Source organism: Melanaphis sacchari, unplaced genomic scaffold (genome assembly GCF_002803265.2).
Source record: "Melanaphis sacchari strain LSU unplaced genomic scaffold, SCAv2.0 Contig32_pilon_pilon, whole genome shotgun sequence".
Taxonomy (NCBI): domain Eukaryota; kingdom Metazoa; phylum Arthropoda; class Insecta; order Hemiptera; family Aphididae; genus Melanaphis; species Melanaphis sacchari.
In genome coordinates, this window is record NW_020271199.1 from 3,032,071 (window position 1) to 3,059,282 (window position 27,212).

At 23.6% G+C, this 27,212-nt stretch overlaps 1 protein-coding gene across 1 annotated transcript in view; it reads left to right on the plus strand.

Annotated features, from left to right (window-relative positions):
• Positions 1-27,212, plus strand: part of LOC112596573 — a 163,426-nt gene that overhangs the window by 12,185 nt on the left and 124,029 nt on the right. Inside the window, exons 2-3 of the mRNA XM_025342330.1 lie at positions 4,861-4,977; positions 8,722-8,892. Of these exons, the coding sequence (XP_025198115.1) occupies positions 4,861-4,977; positions 8,722-8,892 (288 nt within the window). The remainder of the gene's footprint in view (positions 1-4,860; positions 4,978-8,721; positions 8,893-27,212) is intronic.

Here is a 27,212-nt window from a genome sequence, read left to right on the forward strand (position 1 = left end):
ACTTCGATATATTTTCTGGTAGGCAGTGAATCTAGTTGTTATTTTTAATTTACAAAACTTTTCCAACAAATTGAGTAGAGGAAATTAGGGAATACAGGAATTTTTACGAAAAATTAATTTTTAACAAAATAAATTGTCTCATTTTGTTGTAATTCTAAAATGAACAATTTTAAATACTAAAAGTTTTCACTAAAAATTTATGTTAGAATTTTCTGTTCATAGAATAATTTATAAACATGTGTAATTTTAAAATTGTTTTTTCAATAAATACCAAAAACATTTTTTCACTTGTTCAAAAAACTTAAAAATATAAAAATATTATACGAAGTTCTACCATACAGTTTTATTAGTATAATTAAAAATAAAATATTCAATAATTTTTATGAGCGTCTTAAGTTTGAAATTCTATAAAATAGAATATTTGTGCTCGAATTGATAATTTTTTTTATTTTGTTTCAATTAAAAACCAATTAAACGTAAATATTTTAATTTTTAATTATTATTATGCACTATTATTGTTTATATGTTTCATAAAAATATTTTAGTTATTTTTGAACTATTTATAATTATTTGACATTTAATATATATTTTTTTAGATTTTTCTATAATTATTTATGAAAAAAAATATTAATATATATTTACTACTATAATAAATAAATATAAATAATATTAAAAATGCAATTTTTTCTGAAAAAAAAAATCAATCTACCGAATTGCTTATAGTAATATAAATTACTATAACAGTGATGTAAATATATTAGGTATAAAATATATTTCTACACAAGTACTATTGTTAAAAATCATTTTTCTTGTACATGTTTTATCATTAAATTCAAATATTGTATAAGTTTTACAGTGCTTAACCTTACTCAACGACAAAGGCCACTCAAAACCTAATGTACAGCATAGAGATTACCTGCTACTTTCTCATTTTTAAATTTTAGATTTTAAAGTAGATAATATTTATTTGTCGACTTTAATTTTTCTGAATGAAGCCAGCAGTTAATTAGTTATAAGAATTTTCAGTTTAGATGAGCTGAGTAGTGTACCAACAATCTGAAAAGTTCTCTTATGTCAGTTGGCACTCGAATCTTCTCATTTAAAACTGAAATCGTTATAAGTTATAAATTATAACTAATTAAAAAGATGATATTATATTCCTGAATTTGTAATCCAAATCTTACGGAAACCAGTGATTACTTATGACTTATCTTATATCGGATTTAGAGGTAATTATATATTATATAATTTTAAACATTATTTTTGATAAATGAAATATTTTTATTTAAAATATACAACTTATTAAATATACGTAACTATGAATTTATGAATCTAGCTTAAATATTCATACCTTACCTCCTTAGTACCTATAGATTGGTAACATAACTTTCATTCGGATGAAATGGAAACATATAATAGTTTGGCAGTCGATGCGGCAGCAAAGGCTTTTGAAAAATTGGAGGTGATCCAAAATGTGGGCCAAATCTACTATTATATGACCCTTAAGATTGCGACGCACAAGTCAATACGATAAATCTAAGTTCCCAGGATCTGTTGATAAGTCGTAAGGTGTACATTATTACTATTAAATGGCTACTGGTTGTAATAATTTAAAATAAGCACTTTACGAGATTGTTATAAGCATTATAGATCGATACAATAGTATTTTACGATATATAAGGTAATCTAAGTGTAAGTTATGGTAGGTAGCAAAAAAACCAATATTTAGCCAACGAATGATTTTTCAAATATTATTTACTATTTCCATATGAGTAAAGCAATAAAAAGATAATAGTGGTAGCAACGATAAATTTATCACACGACTGTTAAATAATTTTCTACAATGAAAAAGTTAAAAGTTAATCAATTAAAGTAAATTAAATAAATTAATCTTAATTTAAATAAAAAAAGGAGAAGAAAAAGAAACTAATCGTGATCACTTCAATAACATGAATACGTTTCTACATTATTAATAACTCAAAACTTGTAACTTCACTGTAAAATTTAATCAAAATAATCGTAATCTGAGAAAATAAAAATTATATTTTATATTCATCAAGTTAAAAACAACGTTTTCCGAGATTTGTATAATATTTGAGTTATAAAAATACCACAGTAAGTACAGTTATATGATGTTTTGACGTGCTTTGAATCCAAATACACCCAGTGTAAAATAAAATTAGCGTTTGTAAATTGATTTTAAAATAAATTATGAGTACCACGCTTTGCGTATCACACGAACGTTGATCGTATGTTATTATTACTACTACTACAAAGACGGTTTATACGATTTATATAATAGCACTGCAGATACGGGAAAATTACATTGAATGACCCAGATGGCCATAAAGAAAACCCGTCTATCGATCTAGGCATACGGGCAAATGCAAGTTGGCAAATACATTTATTTGTGAATTACGCATGCATATATAATATAATATACACACATATATATATATATATACATATTCAGAATGAAAATCCCCAGAGCGAATTTTACCGATTTTTTTGCAATGCTTTTATGGGTAGATGCATTTGTCCTGAACTTAGGAAGTAGGTAGGTACATCCATGCACGACTGTCCGACATTACAGTGGCGATCTAAGCTATTAGTGTCACGCGCATAATACTTGTACAGAAATGGAGAATAAAGAATGTTTTTTTTTCATTGTCGTTGTTGTTTAACACTGACGATTTGTCTTCGTTAAAAAAAAAAAAAAAAAAAAAAAATACAAATTCGAAACAAAATATTTGACTTGGGAGGATAATTTATATAATATATAAGGTGATTTTAAGAAAATATTCAATTTTTTGAAAAATATTAACGTTTTTGGAAATATTATATTTTACATAATTTAAATATAACAAAATGAAATGGCGTTTATTAAATTTACTAACTAATTATAAAAAAAAAAAAAAAAAAACAGTGTACTTAAATTTTTTATTATAATATTTTTTTCTAAAAATTTCAAATAAAAATGGTTAATTAATAATTTCTAAAAAGTTATATATTACAAGTTTACTTGATAGGAATGCAAAATGTTGAATAATTACTCTGCTCATTGAAACTTTTAATATTTATAATAATAATTACCTGTTTCCTTGTTTGAATCGTAATACATTATACAAAACATTCTGCTATAAGATATGAAATTTAAGATGTAAGCTATCATTTAAAAAGATAATAATTTAGAAATTATATCCAGTAATAAATAAAATTATTGTTTAAAAAAAAAAAAATATTCACAATATTTTAAAGTTATGTACTCGTATTATTAATAAACTAATAATTTAATAAAGAAAATATTAATTATTTTCAAGAATAATTTAAGTTTTTATCAAATATCTTCCTGAATTTATACATATAAACGTTTATATAATATAAATTACGTGCAAGCTATGGTTTATAACTCGTGAAAGTTTACGAGTAAAAAATCTCATGAATTTTGTTTTTTAAATCCAATTTAAGAACTTTTTTGTTATATTCATATATTATTTTGAACACGTACGTTAACAAGGACAGAGAATTAGGAAAAATGATCTATAACTATAGATTGACTTAGTTCAGATTTTTTTTTTTTATATATCCAAAATATTGTGTATCGGTAATATTATTATATATTAAAAACAAAATATGGAAAATATCATACATAATTACCTACACTATATTATTTAATTATATTTTAAAATAATTTTACTTGAATACTTTACAAAAATAACTTAAGTCCTAATTGTGGCGACTATTAACTCATAATTACTAATAAAAAATAATTAGTTGTTCTTATGAAATATTTCAACACATATTTAAGTGTTGCTTTGGTAATATATACATTATCGTCAAAAGAAATATATTATTGTATAAATACTTCGTAAATTAAAAAAAAAATTCAAAATAGTAAAGTATTGAAATAATTAAGAAATACTGTGTTTTTAATAAAAATTTATAACGACGCAAAACAGCTATTTATATACTCGCTTGGCATATTTTTAAAATTAATATAACTATGATTTGTTGATTTATCGTATTCGTTTTATTTTCGTTATGAATACCTATATTCAATTTGATTTTTTTTTTTCGATTTTAGCACGATAGATGTATGATTTTAAATCCAATGTATAGAATATTATCATTCGGATAAATCTCATCAGAGTGAATCTAAGTAATGATATTATTCAAGACGATGTATTGATATACATATTATGTGACAGTTCTTTAAAGATGAATCCAAGAATTATCAATAGGTACCTAATCAATAAATTATCTATGTATACGTGTACATAATAATTACACAGTACATGAACATCTTTACGATGCTAATTAAAATAAAGATAAAATTTACTATAAAAACATAATGATTGTTACACAAATTTAATATTTCAAGTTAGGTATTGGATTTGATAACTTTTTTTATAATAATAATACTACATATACTTATCACGACGTGTGATTTATTTACATATATTTTAAGACGATATAGTCATATAAAACATTAAAAAGCGATGTTTAACTATCAACACGTAATTATTTGCAAAACTAATAAATATTTTAATACTATCACAACGAATACTTCAAAAATTGATATTGTGCTAGGAATTCAGAAATAAGATTAGTAGGAATGTTGCTATAATAAGACTGAATACGTATGTTTATTTTTATTGAACTATCTCTGTATTATAAAATGATGCATACAAATAATCTAGTTGTGTGCGTTTATACGTCTTATTTAAATTATTTATCTATCATATAATTAATGAGAATCGGAGTTTAAAGTAATTACACTGATGTGACGATGTAATTAATTATATCAATTATTTTAAATGTATTTATTATAACGAATATATTTATTTATTTTTTTTACAGAAGATAAAACGCCAACGGGAAGTCTGAATTGTTTGTTAGCGAGATCTTTATGCAACGAAGATCCATCATGTTTTAAAATTATAAACCTCATTCCAAGTCTGTGTGGAAACGAAATAGGTAAATATTTAATTTTAGATATGAAAATAATTATTTGTAGATATATGATGTAAAATGAATATAAACGAATTAATTTCTATGAACACGAATTAGGTCTCCAAAATATTTATAATTATACAATATTAATCCTTTATAAAAGTAAAAGTATATAAGTAGTAAATAAATACTTCATAATGCATTATACTATATAGCAATTAACATGCATTTTAATGCTTTGAAATAAATTATAATTAAAAAAACAATTCAAATAAGTATATTTGACATAAAAAGCGGAAATTATATAAGGTTAAACATATTTTTTTCATTCATTTAAAATAATAAAAATTAAACAAAGTTTATCACGTGTTCGTATAAAAAAAATCTTTGATACTTCAAACAAAAATAATTTATTAATTATTTTACACTCATATTTTTCATTGTAATATGCATTAGGTACCTAGATTTTTTAATCACGATCAATAATTGGTTTTTTTTATTGTTTAGGCGATAAAAATAAAATAATTATAACATATATATAAATAATATAGTAATATATTAGATAATTTTCAATAAAAAAAAATATAATATACATTTAAATAAATAGAAAAAATTAATGAAATTATGAAAAAACTATGTCTCATGCATTTTCTTCTGTTTCATAAATTATAAAAATGTTTTTCATTTTCGCTGTATGAAGTGAACCATTACACTTTGTGTAAAAAACATTTATACATATTTGTCGTCAAAACGAAACTTTATTGACGACTGTTTGAGCAGAAAAAAAAACGTAACACCAGAAAAATGTGAAGTGGCGTGTTAAGTAGTCCCTTATAATTATTTTCACCAAATATTTTTAGTCAAAAGCTTATACATGTCCAGAATATTAATTTAAATACCTAGCGCAATTTTATTTTACATAGCATAATAATTATTTTAAAAATAAGTGGACTCACGTAATGCTAGCCCATCTAACAGTAAAGCATATACATATCCAAAAACCACACTTAAAGTAGTCTGGCACTTTATGGCACACACTTAGAGTGTTTTTTTTTTACAAAAACCCCACATGAGCTTATTATTTTAAACATCAATGATATTAAAGTTAAATTATGTTAATTCGATTACAAATTTTTAACAAAACTAACTATTTGATTTACTAACTACCTTTCGTTAGATGAACATTTATAAAAATAAATAATTGTGTACATTTAATATAACTTAGTATCATTAAAATTGTTAACGTAAAAAGTATGATAACTTGTTTTATAGTAGTTTTAAAGAATAAATCAAGTTACTCAGTTTGAATTATTAATATTTTTAAAATAATGGCATATAATTACTTGTTTATTTTTTTAAACAGTTTATAAGAAAATTGTAGCAAATGTTCAAATTTCAACAATATTTTTTTTATACGAACATAAATTTAAAATAAATTCTAAACATATCCAAAATGAATCATAATTTTTTTTGAAAATATTTTTCTTTCTCAATATTGTAATAAGTACAATTATGAATAATAACCAATCTGCGTTTACACATTTTAAATTACTTGTATTATTTTTTACCCATTAAATTTCGTAATATTACAAAAATATTAATGACGGAATTTTTGTTTTAGCACAGACCACCTGCAAATTATTTTTATTAATTAGTATTAAAATTTTATTTGAATATCTAATATTAAAACCTTTAAAAAAAACTCCAGTAAAATACTTTTTTATTATAAATATTAATTTATTTTTAATAAAATATATTATGATATGCTTTTACCGGGATTTAAGATCGCGTTTTCCATAAATATCTACGGTTTTTTATCTTCATACGTCATACACTCTGTCAAATAATAACAAATATATGTTATATATCTGGATTGTTGATACATTGTACATATAATACCTATACGGGCGTACTTTTATTATTATTTATGTTATTATTATTATACTAATAAAAAGGTATAATATACGGCTTTATCGAAAAATCGTTTAGCATTTAATGTAAAAAAAAAAAAAAATGAAATAAAGAATCGACTCTGCCCAATAAATATCTATACGTAATATACGTGTAGTTAAAATTATACACGCACATAATATACCGAGTTTTGGGAAGACTAAACCAAGTGTATGTGAAAAAAAATCAAAAAGATCGCTTGTACCATCGACGATGGTATATAATATATTATAATACGCTCGCTCACACCTATTTGTTCCCCTCTTACCCCCACCATTACATCCCTCACTATGTACATTTATTATACACACACACACGCGCGCCGCACACACATACATACAAGCATTATAAGTCCCGTAACAAAGTAGTTATATTGTATGTTATACCTGATATATCATGAATTGGTTTTTTTCTTCATTTTTTACGTTAAATATATATTATACTTGCGCTAGTAGGTATAAAAAAATCGAAAAACTATATACACGTTGTATGCATTTATGTTATATTATTATGTATATGAAATTGTATATGTAATAATATAATGTATAATTATATCGTATACCGATTATACTATATATATGTATATTATAGGAAGGTTACGATAAAGTTTAGGTTAGGTATATCATACAAATGATGACAATAATAATATTTTAAATGCACGAAACTACGTTATGTCATCGGTTTCCATGATTGATATATTTATGCGCAATTCACAATATATTTTATCAAAATATTTTTAAGTTATACTAGATTTTTTAGAATTAAATTAATAACATTTATTGCAATTTTAATATGACTGTTGCTTTATTTAATGGTTATGAATATAACAGTAAATATTTCTGTTTAATATTATTGGATATTAATAATAAAAATTAAAAACTAGATTTATATTTTAGGTGCGTTAAAATAAAAAACCAATCTAAATGTTATAAAGAATTGTTACATATTATTTAAATGGAATGAATGTTTAATTTGAAAAATATTATTAAAATGTATAAAAGTATTTGGTTTTATATTTTAAACATTTTAAAGTGTAAAGTTACCTGAATTATATAAGTAATCTATGATCTTTAACTAGATTAATAAATTATTACCTCTAAAGCGGTAAAATAGTCTTTTTCTCCGTATGTTGATCATTAAATTGTCTTTGAATATGCTAGTAATACTTTCTATGTGTTTTGAAAATATCAAACTTTTTAGTAAGTATTTATTGCTATAGCGATCAAAGCATTATTAAGACATTTTAAAGTTTAATTAATTAAATATTAATATCCCACCAAACGACAGTATATTTTCGCATTAATATATTCATAGAAATGATAAGACGGAAATCTTATAAACAGTAATGACAAACAAAAATTTATAATTTGATACATTTTCTAGTGTAAATAATAATATAAATATTATTAAATTAAAACATTTTAATTTGAAAATATAAAATATCAAAAAAAGGATTAAATACGATTTTTTATAGATATTTATAAGTAACTATCAAAAGAAAATCATACAAAAACTGTATTAATTATTAATAAAAACACGTTATCGATTAAAAATTATAAGACGAGGTGGTAGCTTAGGTATACAGTATAATATGTGCTATAAGGAATATCTGAAGAATTTGATAATTTAACTCTGAAATTACATTTAACATAGCACAAACAGGAATAAAATCATGCTGTAGACTTGATCAATATATTATTTAATGTGATATCATATTATGCGTCATATAAAGTTTCGATTTTATTATTATAAGTATTCTCAAACTTTTTTTTTAAATTTTAAATTTTTTTTTATAAAACATGTGCGTTGGATTTTCAGTTTCATGTTCCACAACTACGGTGATAAAGTGTCGGGCGGCTTTGAAAACTCTTCAAGCGTTCCCGTTCTTCAAGCCGACGTGCTTGTGCCGAGAGCCTAAAATCGATTACGAATGCAACTCCTTTCGTAATTTTTTGTTCGACCATCCGTGTAACTTCACACAGCGCAAAGGTAACAAACATAATATTATCGATTTTTCGTACACTATTAGATATACTATTGTATATTAAACGTAAACGTGCAGGATGATTTTTTTATCGTAAATGAAACAATGTATTAGAAAACACGCGGAGTTTTTACATATAATTTAGAACAAATACTGGCAATTATTTGTAAAACAATATATTGTTAAACATTTAAAGAAAATATTTAAAATTCAAAAGTTCTTATGTTCACGATGAAAGAATTGTTCTGCATATATTTTATTTAGAGCTATACGTACTTCAATATTATACTGTACATAATATTTGTTCGCATTATAACCCCACTTGCTGCAAATATTAAAGGCGAAATTTATACTCAAGATCCAAATATTTAAACGCTTTTGGTATGATTTATTCCAAATTTTTATAAAAAATATCAAAATTGAATTTTTATTCTTAAAATATTAATATTAAACTCGTCGATGCATTATATTTGCTTGTTCGGTTAATGAGTATACTGGTATTTAAATACTTTGATATATATTATTATTATTATTGTTATTATTATTTATAAATTATTTTACTAGCAATTAGCAAAGTCGAAGTAAAAAATTACAATAATAATCAACATTTGCCAATATTGGTAATAATTTTTAAAATAATGTTTTTTTTTTTTTTTTACCTAGTAACCGTGGTAACTATAGTTTAGACGTAATTCGGCCGTTAACAATAGCTTAAAACATATATAGATGTACACAAAACAATATTTTAAGTAGTAGGTAATCATAAATATGTTTACCATAGAACAAAAATACACGTCAGTACTGAATGATAAATTCAGTACACCATACCGCTATTAAGGTGTATCACACGTAGTACGAACGGTATAGTTTTCGGAAAAACGATTAAAAAGAAAAGAAAAAAAACCAGATTTTACTGACAAATAGAAAACTGCAGGCTCTTTGAAGCGCGAATTCATATTGTATATACATGTCGTGTAAATTATTATTTTATGACCATATCAATGTCGAGAATATAATATTGTATATTTTGCGACCAATGTACGTTTGTGTTGTATGTTTTGTATGCCACCATGCTTTTAGAAACTTTCGCCACCTCTAGAACTAATTTCAAATACATTAATAAGTTCGTACCTATCTCACCGGCGTGGCTCACGTGCCTGCACATATCAAGTGCATTGTGCATGGCTTTTTGTTTTATACTTTTATACAATAATAATATTATAATATAATGCTCAGTCGTAGTAGTTTATAATTACTCGTACGATAAACTTCACGTTGGACTAAAATCTAAATAAACTTTAATAGCGTAGTCCGTCTATATCGGTTTCATTGTTATCAAATTAAAAAAAAAAAAAAAAAATTAATAACCTATACAATTAATTGCTATTTTTTGTCAGAAAACACAACTATGTTATACTCACATCAATATAATTTATGGTAACACTGCGTACTCAAAAAAAATAAAATATGTATATATATATATATATTATATATATTAAACAGAAATTAAAACCAAAATAGTAAAAAATTGAAAAATTAATTGAAAATATAATAATTTATTTTAGCAATATTATTTTGAAACGATGATAAAATTATGAGAATATTTATAATAATATCATATCTAAAATAATTCCAGGCTCGTTTCTTTCGTCCAAAAATAATTTTATTAAGTAAATAAAAATGATATACGACTACCATCACTCGTGTTTACTTTTTTTCGATGTGGGCTTATTGCTTGCTTACCTATGCAGTATACATATTTTTAAAACGTTTATTTTACAAGTATAATTTTATTTTGATTCGTAACTTGAACCATACATTTTTGTTTCTCAAGTAGAAAATTATGATCCTTTGTTTATGAATATCATCATAATTTAAATATAGATTTACAAATACAAAATTAGACTTGTCCATAATTTCCAAACAAATAATAACACAGTACATTGATATATCATCAAAGTACCAATTCAATACGTATAATATTCATTATAATATCTTATCTAATCTAGAGACTAAATAAAATTAGTTATTTATCAAATTATTGTCAAAAAAAAAAATTGGACGTTGTTTGTTTGAATACTATTATATATTTTTTTTTTTACCTTAAAATAACTATACGTCATCTGTATTTGATTTTTGTAGTAAATTAAGTTTAAGTAGATTTTTATTAATCTATGTAAGACAAAGATATACACGAGTGATTAAAACTAAAAAATAATGTTTATGAACTAAATTTTTAACAATTGTTAGTTACCTGCATTTATGTAATGATAAAATATATGGATATTTGGGTCGTACATAAAATTTTTATTTTATTTTCAGTTAATATTAAATTAGTTTTATCTTTAACTATCACGTGATTACGATATGATTATTTATTTCTATGAAAAACTTACAAAGAATATAAATAATAAAATGGGTAAATACCTTAAAATATTAAAAATATAAATTTGCATATGCGTTAAGAACAAATTATAATAAATGTTTTATTTTTAGATTTTTTTTATGTATGTTACGTATTTGTGCATGGAAATAAATGTTTATCTATTATTATTTTTCTATCGATTTCAGTATTATTTGATTTTTATTTCTTTTTTTTTTCTGTTAAATATCAAATTATTTCGGTTTTTAAATTTGAATTCGCTTTAGATTTGAGTAAACTAAGACATATTTTATAATAAATGTAAACATTTGAGTCTACGAATGGAAATCATTACTTTGTTTTTCATCAAATTAGAAACAATAGAGTATCGTCTACTCCCCTAGGTGTTTGGGTAATAATAATCAGTTACTCTTTTGTACATCTCAGCAGGAGTACTGGTATTTTGTAAGCAATAAACCACATTTTCGAATGCCTCATTTTTATTTTTTTTAGATAAATGTTTAAAATTAATCTTAAGTGTATTGACATGTCTTACTAAAAACACTAATCATAAAATTTAAAGACAATTGGTAATAACCATAGTTCGGTGTAAAAACATAATATTCAAAAAAAATTAATATAAAATAATGAAATCGTTTTAAATATAGCATAATTAAATTACAAGAAAAGAGATGATATAAGGTACGGTGTTAATTATTAAAAAAAAAGAGAAAATATACGTAATGAGAAGTACAAACGAAGAGACAATATACGTATATGAGCAGCGATTGTTATCCTTTTGTAGCATGCCACGGAGGTCATATCCGGTGTGCAGCACACGTTAATCGATGGAATTTATGTATAGAACCCAAAAAGGTAGAGATTATAGGTATCCGTGCGTATGTTCAAATGTCTGGGGTCTTATTGAGATCGTTTAGTAGGTAGTTTATTTTCTTTATGGCTGGTCTGTATTATTATTCTACTACTGTTTATTAAAATGTTAAAATATTCGAATGTAAATTTATTGTATTGTCTTTATGTGGTTATTTCAAAAATATCTTGACGGTATTGGATTTGAAGCTCGACATCACTACTGTAGCGTATTAGTTTGATGTGTAATGTTATACAATACCATGTTTTAGTAGATTAACATAATGATTTTTAGATGTGCCTATTTCGGGTATTCTAATTAAACTTAGATAAGTCGAAAGTCGTTTAAATAAATATTATATAAGTTACTATTTTTTCTATTTTTAATGAATATTTTACCTAATCCTGAAATGTAATATTGACTTAATTATTTATCAGAGAATAAAACTTAATTTATATTTAATAATATATATTTTAACAGTAAAGTTCCTGACTATATGGTCGTGTTACTCGTTAAGAACTGTCGGATCGAACAAAATTCAAGATCGGCAAGTTATTGAGAATATGTTCAGAATTCTTGATACAATACCGTGTAACCAATTGGGCGTAACACGCTTCCTCCAACATTATGTCTATACTATTAAAAGCTGTCAGGGGCAGAGAGGTTTACCGAGATACTGGAAAAAATCTCCGTGGTCTGGATGCTAAATGACCTGTTGGCCTGAAGAGTATAGATATAAAAATTTTTTTATTTTATTCAAGAGATGAAAATGTTGAATGGCCTGGAGGAAATTTATTTTCATGGCCCGAATTTTTTTCCACTCCACCCCTGAAAGCTGATATACAATAAATCTATTTAAAATATTATTTACTATTAAAAAACAATACAAAAATTATTTTAGTTTCTGAGTAGATATTTTTATTGGTTCTACAGTCTTATATTATTTTCTGATATTTCCAATTTGAGTAGTAAAAGTGCGCTTATATTTTCAACTTTAACATATTTTCTGGTAAAAAAGTAAATTTAGTTGGTAATTTAAGGAGTTAATTTCCACCAAATGTTTATTTTTTACATTTTCTATTTATAGTATTAATGAATTAAGAATATTTTGATAGTTTTTGAATCAATTATATACATGTAAAATTTTTATATTTTTTATAATAAATGTTTTTTTTTTTTTTTATTAGATTAAAAAAATAAATAAATAATTATTCAATAAAAGATTTAACTTAAGTTATTGTTTTGAAATAAAAAAAAAAAAAAAAGTTAAGAGTAAATCCATGATAATTTTATTTGGACATTTGAAGTTAGAATTTCGTCAAAAACCACAAACATTGGCAAAGTATTTTGTTGTTATAAATTCATTAAGTTTTAAACATTTATATCTAAGATTCGAAAAAGTAATAAAAAGTTCTTCATAAAATGTTGTTATTGAAATAAAAAAAATGTTGAGTGTATTTTCATAAATATTTTACTAAGAACGTCTGAAGTTTAAATTTTCATGATATTGGATATTCACTTATTAAATAACAATTTCTAGCCAAAGAAATTTTTATTTCCTTGTAATTAAAAACAAATAACTTTAGAATTTAGATACTTAAAATTTTCACTAACTGTAAATATAAATATTTTTTTGTACATTATGTAATTTCATATTAGTTTAACTATTTTAGAGCTACTAATACACATAATATTTAAAAAATAATATTTACCAGGAATGTAGTTTTTATATATGTTATTCAGTTGTATATACACAATGCCTTTTAAAAAAATTTGCATTCATTTTACCCTATTTGAACTATTTACACCTTGAATCTATTCACCTATTTAATCGTTATAGACTCAGAAGTTATAATAATAATAGTAAATTATATGAGTACCATTATAAGAAATAATTAAATATTATTATTTAGCAAAATAAATGCATTCTTTTGGTAAAAAACAACTTAGATTTACCATGTCATTGATCGTGAAATAAATTAATACTGTAGCATATTGCATACATCATAAAATAGTAATTTAGACTGACTGTCTCCATTCTGAATCGTTTTTTGAATGTAATGATTTATCAAAATTAATACATAATTTTATTAACATTATAGTGAAATACTCAATAAGAACCTATTTTCATTTTTTGTACAATTATATTATTATAAAAATATTAAACAATAATAATAAACCCTTACGGGACTGATGCATGAAATTGGTTAAATAATATAATATAACATAACTAAAAAAAAATTCACAAAATTAAATAATCATTAAAAAAAAAAAAAAAATCATAAATAAAATATAAATATAAATTGTATTTAATTTAAACATGTATATTTATTTCATTAAAATAAAAAAAAAATGTAGATGAGTTTATAAACTTTTCTTAGTAGCAGAATAATATAGAAATTTTATGATAATTTATTTGAAATATAACTATTAATTTATTATACATCTAAGAAATTTAATAAAAATAAAAATAAAACACTAAATATTTTAAAATTGTAGGACTTATTACAAAGTTATTTTATTCTAATAATCTAATAGCATTAAATACATTTTCTTTGAAATAAATTATAATATATTTGATCAACTGCCAAATTGCTAAATACGATATCATTACTAAGTTCTATTAATATTGCCAAATCAATTATTTTATTGAATAATAAAATATCTATTATATTTATTTTTAAAAATTGTGTTGTATATTTAATAGTATAAACATTATTTTAGTGAATGCAAAGTCATTATTTTATTTTTTGGAAATAAGTATTAATGAAAAAATGTAAGGTATACTTTTGGTGGAAACGGATACCACCCAATCAATTAAGCAGTGATTAAAACCCAAAAATATTTTAACATTTCAGCATTAGTTCCTTAATTGCTTTAATTATATATTATTTTTGTGAGGTTCTTTGATATAACCAAGTAACCTGCTAAGGTAAAATTTAATTTCGATGTTGTCATTAAGTATTGATGTTATTAAGATTATATTATTTACTAATTTTAAATATTGACGCTTTCGATACTACTGTGTATAACCAATTAATGATTGATGAATATTCATAAATATCCAAACATTCATATACCCACTAATATTATTTTAATACGTAGTATATATCATGTTAGTTAATATAGGTTGATTATTCTCTGACTTATTCTTTAATTATTTAAAATATTGAAAAAATTCCATTGTAACAACTTTATCTAAAATAATCTTAACTTAATATACACTGTAACTCATAATTTGTTAATATAATTCGTCTATATGACTTATTTTACCTTAATAATAATTATTATTAAAAAAAATACATACTATCTATTTTATTTATTTAAACTTAAAATCCCAAAAGGTGTTATGATTAAAGGTAAATGATACTTATTTAAAACTATATTAAATAAAAATAAAAAGTATACAAAAAATTACAGTAATTTAAGAAATATTTATTTTAATATTTTTTTTTAATTTATTTAGCAATAGAGTCAAAATAAAATCGAAATTAGATAGTTTATCACAATGTTGTAAAAGTCAATACTCCAGAGTATTTGAAATTCAATAATTATTAGAGAAACAATGAATCGAAAAGGGATGATTTTTTTTTTTTTTTTTAAGTTAAGAACTGGTATTAAAAAATTAATTTTTTGTAAAAATTCAAGGCAAATTATTAGTTCAGTAAAATCAACTTATAAATAAAAGTTTCATTATTAAAGTAGTATCTAGTAGTAGATGATTCTAAATTTAGTTTTTTAGCTAGGTATAACATTTATATTCACATCAATCTTACCTAGATTAAATGCTATTATTCTCAAAAATCTAGAATATGGCAATATGCTTATGAACGCTTTAAGGTTTAAATCAAATAGATTTGTCACTGAAACAATGGAACAAGTAATTTTTAAGAGTAATATAAAATAGTTGATCCTACTAATCTATGATCATACCCTGCAATGTTTGAAGTTATATTATTATAATTTGATTTTGACATAAGAACGCACAGAAATAACTCATTCACATAGAAAAAAGTAGTAAAGTGAGCTGTTATAGCTTATTTTCCTATGAATATTTATGATTAAACAACGAGATTCTAAGTTTCTGATATTTTTAATTAGGTAGTTCTTATAAGTGGTTAAAAAACACGATCATCTTTATTTTTAGTATTTATCGGTTGTAAGAACCATTTATTCCATAAGATGCATTTGTAAATTTATGTGCATAATTTAGATCAGATTTCGGGAACGTAAAATGTTTATCATGTTTTGTAAAACATAATTGGTATGTTATAAGAGAACATTTTATCGTAAATCCGTAAATGGAGAATATGTATTATGTGTAATTCTATATTCCGTATGGTCATTTTAAAATTATCTATTTCGTTAATTAATTATGAAGTAGAATAATTTAATTTGAACGAAAAAGTTTAATATTACAGATATTTTTAGTAGAGTAATAAAATAATTAATAGTAATAAAAATAATTAAAAAAAAAAAGTTTTTACTTTATTTTGAACTACACGATTGAATAAAACTGGATTTAAGTCTAAAATATTATGTTTGCATAAGTTACCTAGGTATAATTTTTAATAAAGTTCAACTAAATAATACGCATGTAGACAGTGTGATGGAAAAAAATAAGTATAAGACAATAAAATATATAACCAATTTGTAAAAAGCTAAAACAAAAATTAATAATGAAACTTCCTCACATCCCTTTCTCTTATAAAATAATTTCATAACAGAAGTAACAATATCGCCATAAGTTTTTTCCTCGACTAAATTTGATTTTAAATAAAATATTTAATATTAGATAATAATTATACTGTTTTTAAACCGTGATCAATCAGCCTCAATAATATATGGCACGAAAAAGTTATTTTACAAATTTCAACACTTTTATGACTGTTTGTTTGAGTTGACCTGCTATGGTGTATCAAATAGCCATGCAGTGGATCATAGTGAGTGTGAAAGTTAGTTATTTTTATTTTCAATAAATAAATATATAATTTAAACAGTTGCTATTTTTTCTATAAAATATACTTACGAATTATAACAGTTAACAAGTTTAATTGTTTAAGACAACAGTTTAAATACATTTAGTTTGATGTTAATAATGTTAATAATTTATAATAGTAATTTTAAAAAACATAAGCATACCTACATAGACTGCAGCGTCTTAAATTCTTAAATTTTTAATATTTTAACACTGCTTACATTAGATTAATTTTGTATCTCTTCATCCACTCGAAATTCATTATTCAATATTGTTTTGTTCTTATGTTTTGTTTTGTAATTGTTTTATACGTTTCTCAAAAGATATGTATACCTAAGGTCTGACTTAAAGTCTGACTAAGGTTTTAATCTTTAAGTACAATTTTGGCTAATGACTAAAATACATTGTGATATATAGAATTATGAATTTAAAACAAAATAAATTATACAAAAAAAAAAAATAAAAATATTTATAATAGAAAAAAGCACCCAAAAACTGACATATATATAATATAATAATATATATAAATAATGTTATTGAATTCTTTAATAATTTTTAAAATAAAAAATAAAAAATCACGAACAAATCGTAACAATAGAACCTTTTAATAAAAACCAATTAAATAGCGCTGACAAATACGTCTTTGTTGTCTTTATTGATACGTTTATTATCGAATAAATAAAACAAACACGTGTAATTCCATTATGTGGTCATTACCAGTTATTTATAGCGCATTGACGGCGTCGTGCACTTATAGGACTTCGTGTAGTTTTATCGATTATATTAGATACCTAAAATTAATTTTAATTATGATGATAAAATTTAACACAAAATATCAAACAAATACAAAAACAAAACTAAGTTTAATTTTAAAAGAAATTAAATTAAGCACATTTGCATATTGTATTACTTTTCTATCAGTTGGAAAAATAACATTTGGTTTTAAAATCTTAATATTGTTAAAAAAAAAAAAAAAAAATGTATTTATTTAGCAAAGTAATTAATTTCGTAATATTACCCACCTGGATTATTTATAAATTCTTTATAATCATAAAAAACTTAATAAAATTTTCATTTTACGTGGAGTTAAGATTTATAAAGGAAACGCAAATTTTATGAAATTGTAATAATTTTATGAATGACTTGTTGATTACATTTTGCTAATCAATGATATTACGACAGAAGTGCTTTAATTTATATATTTTAGTTTTAATCGAATTGTATAATAATTTTGCAAATAGTTCATTTTTTGAAATTAGTTTTAACAACGTAAAAAAATAAGATGTCGAGATCAAAAACAGTTAATTTTTGTATAAGATGAAATAAACTATTGGCACGTAATTTTATTTTATATTTTCATATAGGTTTAGGTACAATCCCTATAAATCGATTTTTTTTTTTTTGCTTTCATTTGTCTCTGAAATGCTCATTTTTGTCCAATTAATCGAATAATTGAAATGAGGTTTTCGACCGATAACCGATGATATAGTCTTCTTAGACACTTTGTATCATCACAGCGATTGATGGTATATACAACATCGTATAATACACAATATTTAATACACGTGATGTGCAATTCGGTAAAAGGTAATTTATCATTGTTAACGTAAATTCAAAACGTTATATATATAATATGTATAAGACATGTGCTATGTAATACACATTTTCGATCGACGGTTTAATTCGTCGGTAGGTATAATGTTTTGTATCGTGGTTATTATACTGTAGGTATATCACATAAATTTCCCGGTGGAACATTCGACCGCGAACGGTAATATGCTACAGCAGATATAGTTGCGTGTATAATATTGATTGCGCGATTTTTCTTTCAGATTTTCCCCTCCGACGACTGTAATTAATGTGCCGGCCATGAAATGATGGTTATTGGTTATATCCCCTTACGATACAACGATGTTTATTGTATATATAAAATATAATATATATATATATATATATATAGATGTATATATCCATATCATCCGTACGTATGTGATGGAAACACGCCATTTCGAAATCGAATAGTTTTTACGGAAATCAACCGCGAGCGTTATAAATTATTTGACGGTATTCACCTGAGACAATGCGAATTCGGCCCAAATCGGAAGAACGTTCGCAAGTCACTGGCGATTGATGGTATATGTCTCAAAATCATTCCCCTCACACACACACACACACACAAATACCATTCGTAGTATATATATATATATATCTACACTAAAACGTTTCGTGCAAGGGTTTCGTATGGATTTTTTTTTTTATTATTATTATTATTATTATTACTATTATTATTGTCAAACGACGAAGAACGGCTTCTGTGGCGGGAGGGATGGCAGAAAAGATGGACAGCAGAATGAGTTACGACCGCCAATACCACTACGGAAAGTGTGAGGGTAAGGGCGAAAAAAAAGTGCGTTCGCGGCCAAGTGTGAGGTCGACTTGGCTGACGGTTCAAGCTTTGCAGGAGAGAAAACGAAAAAATAAATTAAAGACCTCTTACGTCCCGAACGATTTGCGGGGTATCAAACGCAGCTGTGATATATTTCCTACGCCATATACATTTGTAGGCGTGTTGTAAATGGTATTAGTACGGCACATGTATTGCCACGGTAGGTAGTGCTAATAATAATCATTCGTCGTCGGTAAGTCGAAATCCAGAATTTGGGTGAAAAATGTTGTACCGCGTAACTCTCGTCTGTCAATCCGTTTTAGTAAAACTTTACTACATGTCTATGGGTGTGTATGTATATCTGACAATAGATTCAAATTAATTTTCTATAATATATGATTTCGTGATCACGCTACCTACTGTATAATAATATCACATAATATTATGAAATAAAACGAACGTAAATATTTGAGTGTACCTTTTATTAATTCGATATTTAAATTAAATTGACTAATTCTAATTATATAGAAGCACACCGTTAAATGTTTGTTAACATTCGTGGTTTCACTTAAGAAAAAACCTGCTATACTGTTTTAGCTAAATAAATCAAATATAAAAATATACCAAAATTTTAACATAAAAATATGAGAGCTTTATGATAGCTTTAACACCTTTTTTATTCCTTCGATATCACAAACTCGAAAAAAGTTATTTTATATTTTAAAACTCGTTGTTATTTGTTTGCAAAACTCGAATAACTTTTTTTTGCGAAATTGATATCGAACAGCAGCATATTGTGTTCGGCTAGAAACCGTTCAAAATATTGTGTATACCGCACAAGTTTCCAATATCAGTGGGCTGTAGAGCAGGGAACGCTATTATAATTATTATTTTGTGGTCGACAATTATTACGAGATTAACGAAAACTCTAAAACAGACAACTGCTTATTACTAAAACATTTTAAATACTAACAATAAATTTAAAGTCACCTCACACACCAAACTTGCAAATTAAAAACAAATTCCAAATAAATAAATTTTAACAACTAAGTATTTAAACATCATCCAGCGATAAGGTTAATTTCTAATCACTACTACCAACAACGCCGGTAATAATATTTTTGCCTAATTCTAATTAAACAAATAATTTGAATATGTTTAATTAAACACAACCCAATTCGTAGAACTATAATACAAATTATTTTAGCTTTGCCTCAATTACTGTTAATAAAAAGAGAAAACACGTAATAGAGTGAACTTAATTTATTGCTTCCCTAATAATTTATACTTAATAACAATAGGTGAATTTATACCGATAAGATATTTTATTCATTTCCAGAAAATTAGAAAATTGTTTCTGCATTTTTTTTCCAAATAAACAAAAATTAGTAAATAACCTAATGAGAACTAGGTAATAAATTCATTTGAACATGCACGAGGTAAAATTATGTACTTATTAATTCCTCAAAAATAATTGTAATTATTTTTAACCAATGAGTTATAACCATGCATATCTGCAATCAAGAAATTCTCAAACAATTAAAAAGTCCGATAAAACAAATATAGCTAAAATAAGTTTTCTAAAATTTTAAAATAATAACGAAAAATATGAGCATATTTTAAGTTCTATCAAAAAGTATTTGTAAAATGCAAAGATGTTAATCAAATTCCTGGTACTCTATTAATTAATGTCTTCGATTTTACATTTTTTTAAATCTTCCTCACAATAAGATAGACGCAGTTCCAATAAAAAAAAAAAAATGATAATAAATAGGGTGCTTAAGCTTTGATTTTTTTAAGCATTTAAATTAAATTATAATTATGAAACATTAATGGATTTTTTTTAGCAAAAATGCTGTATAATAATTTAACGTTGAACACTAATTTTAATACATTTTTTAATAGTTAATATACATTATAATTACAATTTATAGGTACTTTATACAACAGTTATATACGTCTACCTTGCTTTGCAAATGTGTTTCCGACTTGATTAACGTCATATTTTGTCATATTTTTTTATTTATAATATTGATAAATCCGTTAGTGTATCCAATCTCATTTATTCCTCTTTATCTTACATAAAGCAGACAATTATCGTTCACATTAATTTGCAGTACTAATCGAAAATGTGAATGCTACCTGAAATTGATAATCTTTATCACTATTTAATTATTAATATTAATTAAAAAATAAAAAAAGGCAAAAAATGAATTACTCGTAATAATTTTATACATTTGGATATACATTAGTTTCGATTATATTTTTTAAACAAACCATATATAAATCCTTTTTTTAATACCATTATTTCTGCTTCGAGTGATGCAATTTTAATATTAAATGAACCCTGAAATTGTAAAGTATGTAATATAATGTTTTAAACATATAGTACTATATCGCTAAATTGAAATTTATTTTTAGTTTTTACTTTATAATAATTAATAATTACTAAATAGTTTATTATCATTAAAATTCATCAAGATAAAGTTATCAATAGCAAAAGTTAGCAGTTAATTTTCGTTGAAATAACATTTTTTAAATTAGTAAGTATCAAAGAATAAACTTGTTTCGTCACATAGTGTTCAACATAATAAATTATTACAACTTTTATTGTGAGCAGGTGTTAATGTAGTTAGAAAAAATCGTTTTAAACTATGTGATAATTTTTTAATTCTTTTGGAATCTTAAAATATAAAAGTAATGGTAAAAATGTGTGCAATTTTGTGCGACAGTAGGTAATTTATAAATATATACAATACTTTTTAAAAGAACTTCTAATGAAATTTCATGATTATCAGCAAATTCTTTTATTTTTCTCTATGATACCAAAAATGAATTATCATTTAATTTTTTCCCCAAAAGTCTTAATCTTTAATAATACTAGCTTTTTTTTTTCTAAAGTTACAATTTTTTTTTTTTTTAATTTATTGCTCGGTACATTAATTCTAATTAATATTACATGAAAAATAAACAAATTTATAACAAATAATCATTTAGTTATGGTTGAATAAATACCTAAAATAATTATGAAAAACAACAATAATGTTATAAACAATTATGCATTACTAATTTTTCATGTACCATAAGATATTATTTATTATTTAATTTAAATGTTTAAATAACCAATATTTTATACACTTAACTAATGGTTTGACTGACTTTTCTATCAAAATTGGCTTCAATTTCTTCGTTTAATAAATGTATAATTTTTGTTAAGTTATTGAAAATCATATCACATTCTTTTATAAATGCAACCTAAAGGTGTGTCGGATAAATAGGTCATAGATTTATTTTTTAGCTCTAACTAATTTTTTATGTCTAGTAACTTACTATATTTTGAAAGAAATAAAAAATATATATTAATTGATTTCAACAAATTAATTAAATTTATTGGACAATAAATAAATAAAAATATAATAAGTAATTATAATAAAATTCATTTTTTCTAAATCATAAAAAATAAATACCAATATATTTTTTCACATTTCAACCACAATCAAATTTAATCAATGTGCTAAACAATAGGTAAAAATTGCTGTGAGGTATTTTTCTTTAATTTTTATTTGTACCCCTCCTATATAACTCAACATGGCAGTCGCTCCATAATCCAATTGAGAAATTATTAGCATTTAAGTGACTTAATTTTGATTTTTTTAAAAAATCAACAAATTCAGTGATCAGAAAATCAGCAGTATGTCCTCTGGAAGCTTTCAAAAATTCCAAGAACTGTTTACGAATTTTTAGTGTATCTTACACATGTAAACATTTTTTGACTTTTAAAATTCTTTAAATAAAAATAAATCAAATTGTATGGTTTAAATTTAAGTAAGTATCATAAGTTTTTTTTTTAAATATTATAGGTATTAGGCACCCACTTGTAATTCAAAATTAACACAGATAGTTAAGAGCTAATTTTAAATAAAATAACTAGAATATTTTTTACTACAATTGTATTTATTAAATAAATACATGTAAAAAGGTGCTCATTTTAAAACTGAGGGTGCTGATATACCCCTAAGCCCTCCCCTCTAATTGCGCTTATGCATGGATAACAATGAATCTTTAATAGGTTAGGATAATATATAAACCAAATTAAAGACAAAAACACTATATCATTAATATAAATTTAAAAAAATTAAAAATTCCCTCAAAAACTTAAAGTAAAAGCAAAATATTTTATCAGTGAGAGTAAACCATTTATAATCATAAGATAATTTCAACGATAATATTATTAAAAAAAATTGACGAAAATTCGTATAGAAAATATAACAAGTATCTAATGGCTGATGTTATTTTACTGACCAACAAATTAATATTATTGGCGAAAATCTAATTCAACTAATAACAAAATTAGAACCAATAGAAAATATATCGGACGAGTATTTAAACACAAAAAAAAGTAACAATAACTTTAAAACCTTATTTAAAAGTAGTATACAAACTAAAATGTGAAAAATTGTAGTTATAATCAACACTGGAGACAAAAAAACACATCAATCAAACACAAATAAATTACAATTGAAGAATTCACTCAAATGCAAAATCAATAGTCCAGAACTAGACCGTTAAGATTTAAACAAAAAAAAAATGTTGGAGTCCTAAAAGTCAAATTATCAAACAGCATAATATTATTTTAAATATTTAAAAAATCAATAATCAGTTAACTAAAAATAAATATACTATGCTGCACATGATATCATGAAAGTAAAACAAAAACTCTTATACAAATACCCTTTTACATACAACACCACAATATATTTTAATAATAATTCGCAGAGTAATCAACAGCAGAATGCGATTAGTAATATGAGCTCTTTGTAGCAGCCCTATACAGTATTATAACATATCTGGAAAATCAACTTATCAACATAAAAGGTTAGAAATATCCTTTAAATATAAAGTCAAATTTACAAGATAAAATAATAACAACTTTGTTAAAATAAACTGTAAAATAATTAGGTTGATGAAATAAAACTAATTTTACGTCTCTTAAATAATATTAAAATACATTAATCTTTCTAGAATACACTTACAAAATAAATGCTAAATTTAACTTTCTTGCAAAACGCCACACAACGTTCAAAATATTTAATATAAATTTAACCAACAAATTAATGGATACAAAGAACATCAAATAGAATACACAAACGTTTCTAAAACAGATACAAGAGTATGCAATATTCAAAATAAAATTGTATTAAATAAAATATATTCAATTTTCATAGTAGAAGCTACAACTAGTTTAAAATCCATAAGATTAATTATCATATAGATATAAGTAGGTAAGTATAATCAAATTAAATTATAAATGCGCTTCTTAAAGCACAAAAATTACCATAACAAACAAAACTATTCCAAATGACATGATAATAAATGTGTATTTAAAATAAACTTGATAAATCTATAACTAATCAAAAATAAACTGAATTCATAAAAATTTCTAGTCAAATCGATACAATTTAAAAGCAATTAAGCCATTGGTAAATATGCAAAAAAGCGACATCCAATAAAAACTTTAAAAAGCTTGATCAAACTCCATATGATGATATAAAAATTAACATATCGCACAAATAGCACATCATTTGAAATGAGAAAAACGCTAATTTAAATCCTATCGAAAAACCTACATACATATAGGTAGGAAAACGCAATTCCAAAAAGGAAATGAAGAAATTATTGTAATCTGCGAATAAGACACATAAGACTAACTCATGGATACTTAATGGTTTATGTTAAGGTACCTATGAATCACATGATATCAGGTTAACGATAAATCACATCTTAACTGAAGGATATAGGTTTTATCAAAATGATTCAACCTTGAAGTATTCAAAAAACTTTACTCATTCTTCGTACTAAATCCAGTCTAAAATAAGTTTATTTAAATCAAATTATTTATGTACAACACTAAAAATGCAAATATAAACCAAATAAGAATATTATTATTTATTCACAGTATTTTATTTTTATTTTTTAAGTATTTAGGTACCATTATTGCGATATATCTAACGTATATCAAAATAATATGTACCTAAATAGTACATAACTATAATGGCCATTGTCGCCGAATTGAAAAAAAAATATAAAGGAAAATAGTGTACATAATATCGAAATAATAGTAACTATAGTTACAATATCAACTTAAAAATATGTATCATATATAAATATATTTATATATATGAACATTGAACTTGTTTTTTTATGAAAATTAAATTTTTTATTCGTAATTGCATATGTTTTTCCATAATAATTATGATTTCGTAATCATGTAGCTATAGTGAATAACAACCAACCGATACTGACGTGGTAACAGTGAAGCACTTGTAAGTTTTAAGTTGCTAGTCAATTTTAATTATTAAGTATAATTTTTTTATTCTACAAATAAGATTTCTTCTGTAAATTCTTCGTAAATATCGTAAATACGGCCAAAAAGTATGAAATAAAGTGCAGCATTTTTTTAAAAAAAGTTTTCAGTTTTAGAAGAAATCAAAAAACATATCATAAATTGTTAATTTTATTTTGACGAATCTCAATTAAAAAAATAATTTTCCAAACACATAATTTTAAAAAAGATTATCACAGAGACAAAGGCTATAGAACACTGTATAATAATGTAATACTATAGTTTGTAAATATTACAGTGCGAATTAAGAATTTTTTTTCAAAAGTTTTAAACCATTTTAACATAACTACTGATTATTACAGTTACACCAAACAGGATTTCTTAGTTAACTAAACATTAAAAGCATGATATATATATATATATATATTTACATACTATATAATAGTTGGTGGTTATGTTAAAATGATTTAGAAATTTTGAAAATAAATTCTTAATTCGCACTGTCTTAAATAGTTACTAGGATATCTTTATGATGGGGTGGTGATTTATAATTTATGTACAAAATAATAGGATTTTAGCCTCTTTTGCCACACAAGTCAAATGTATTTATTTTTTTAAATTTATTTCAGTTATATATTATTATATATTTTATTTTTTTAAATAATATTTGTTTAATTTAAAAGCCTCATCTAAAAAAAACGTCTGTGTACAATAGCCTGTTTTAATATAATGTTAAGTCATAATTGATTACTATTTTATCTTTATAATTAATTTTGAAGAAGATAAAAATTAATTTTTAAATAATTATTCTTAATTTTATATTTACTTTGCAATTACGTTTACAATCAAATTAATTTGCTTTGTACTACTTACTTCAAAAATGAATATTGTTTTATCTTCTAAATATTATTTGCTTTAAATTTATATTTTACCTGAGTAGGTACTTGTTGTCGTTGTACCTACCTAATCTGCGTTGTACTCCGTATAGGTATGTTTTTACGTTTACAATCTGGGTGTTTGACGTCTTCTTAATTAAACCATGGGTTGTCTGTAATAATTAAAACCATACAGTAACATAGTACAATGTACACAATACACATGGTGCATTTAAAATTTACATTTTAGCTATATGATGGTAGCGAGGTGAAAATTAGGTTTTACTTATAACTTTAGGGTCAAATTTATGGCGACAAGTATAAATAGTACCCTTAAACAATTTGTATTGATCCGACAACCCGGATTTGTCTAAAAAACTCTTTTGCATATGATATTCTATATCAATAATTTGTAGTAACATTAAACTAATGAACCATCTCAAATTACATTAGTAGATTACTGTATTGTATTCCACTCATTATTATCGAGACCAAGCATAATTAAGTTTT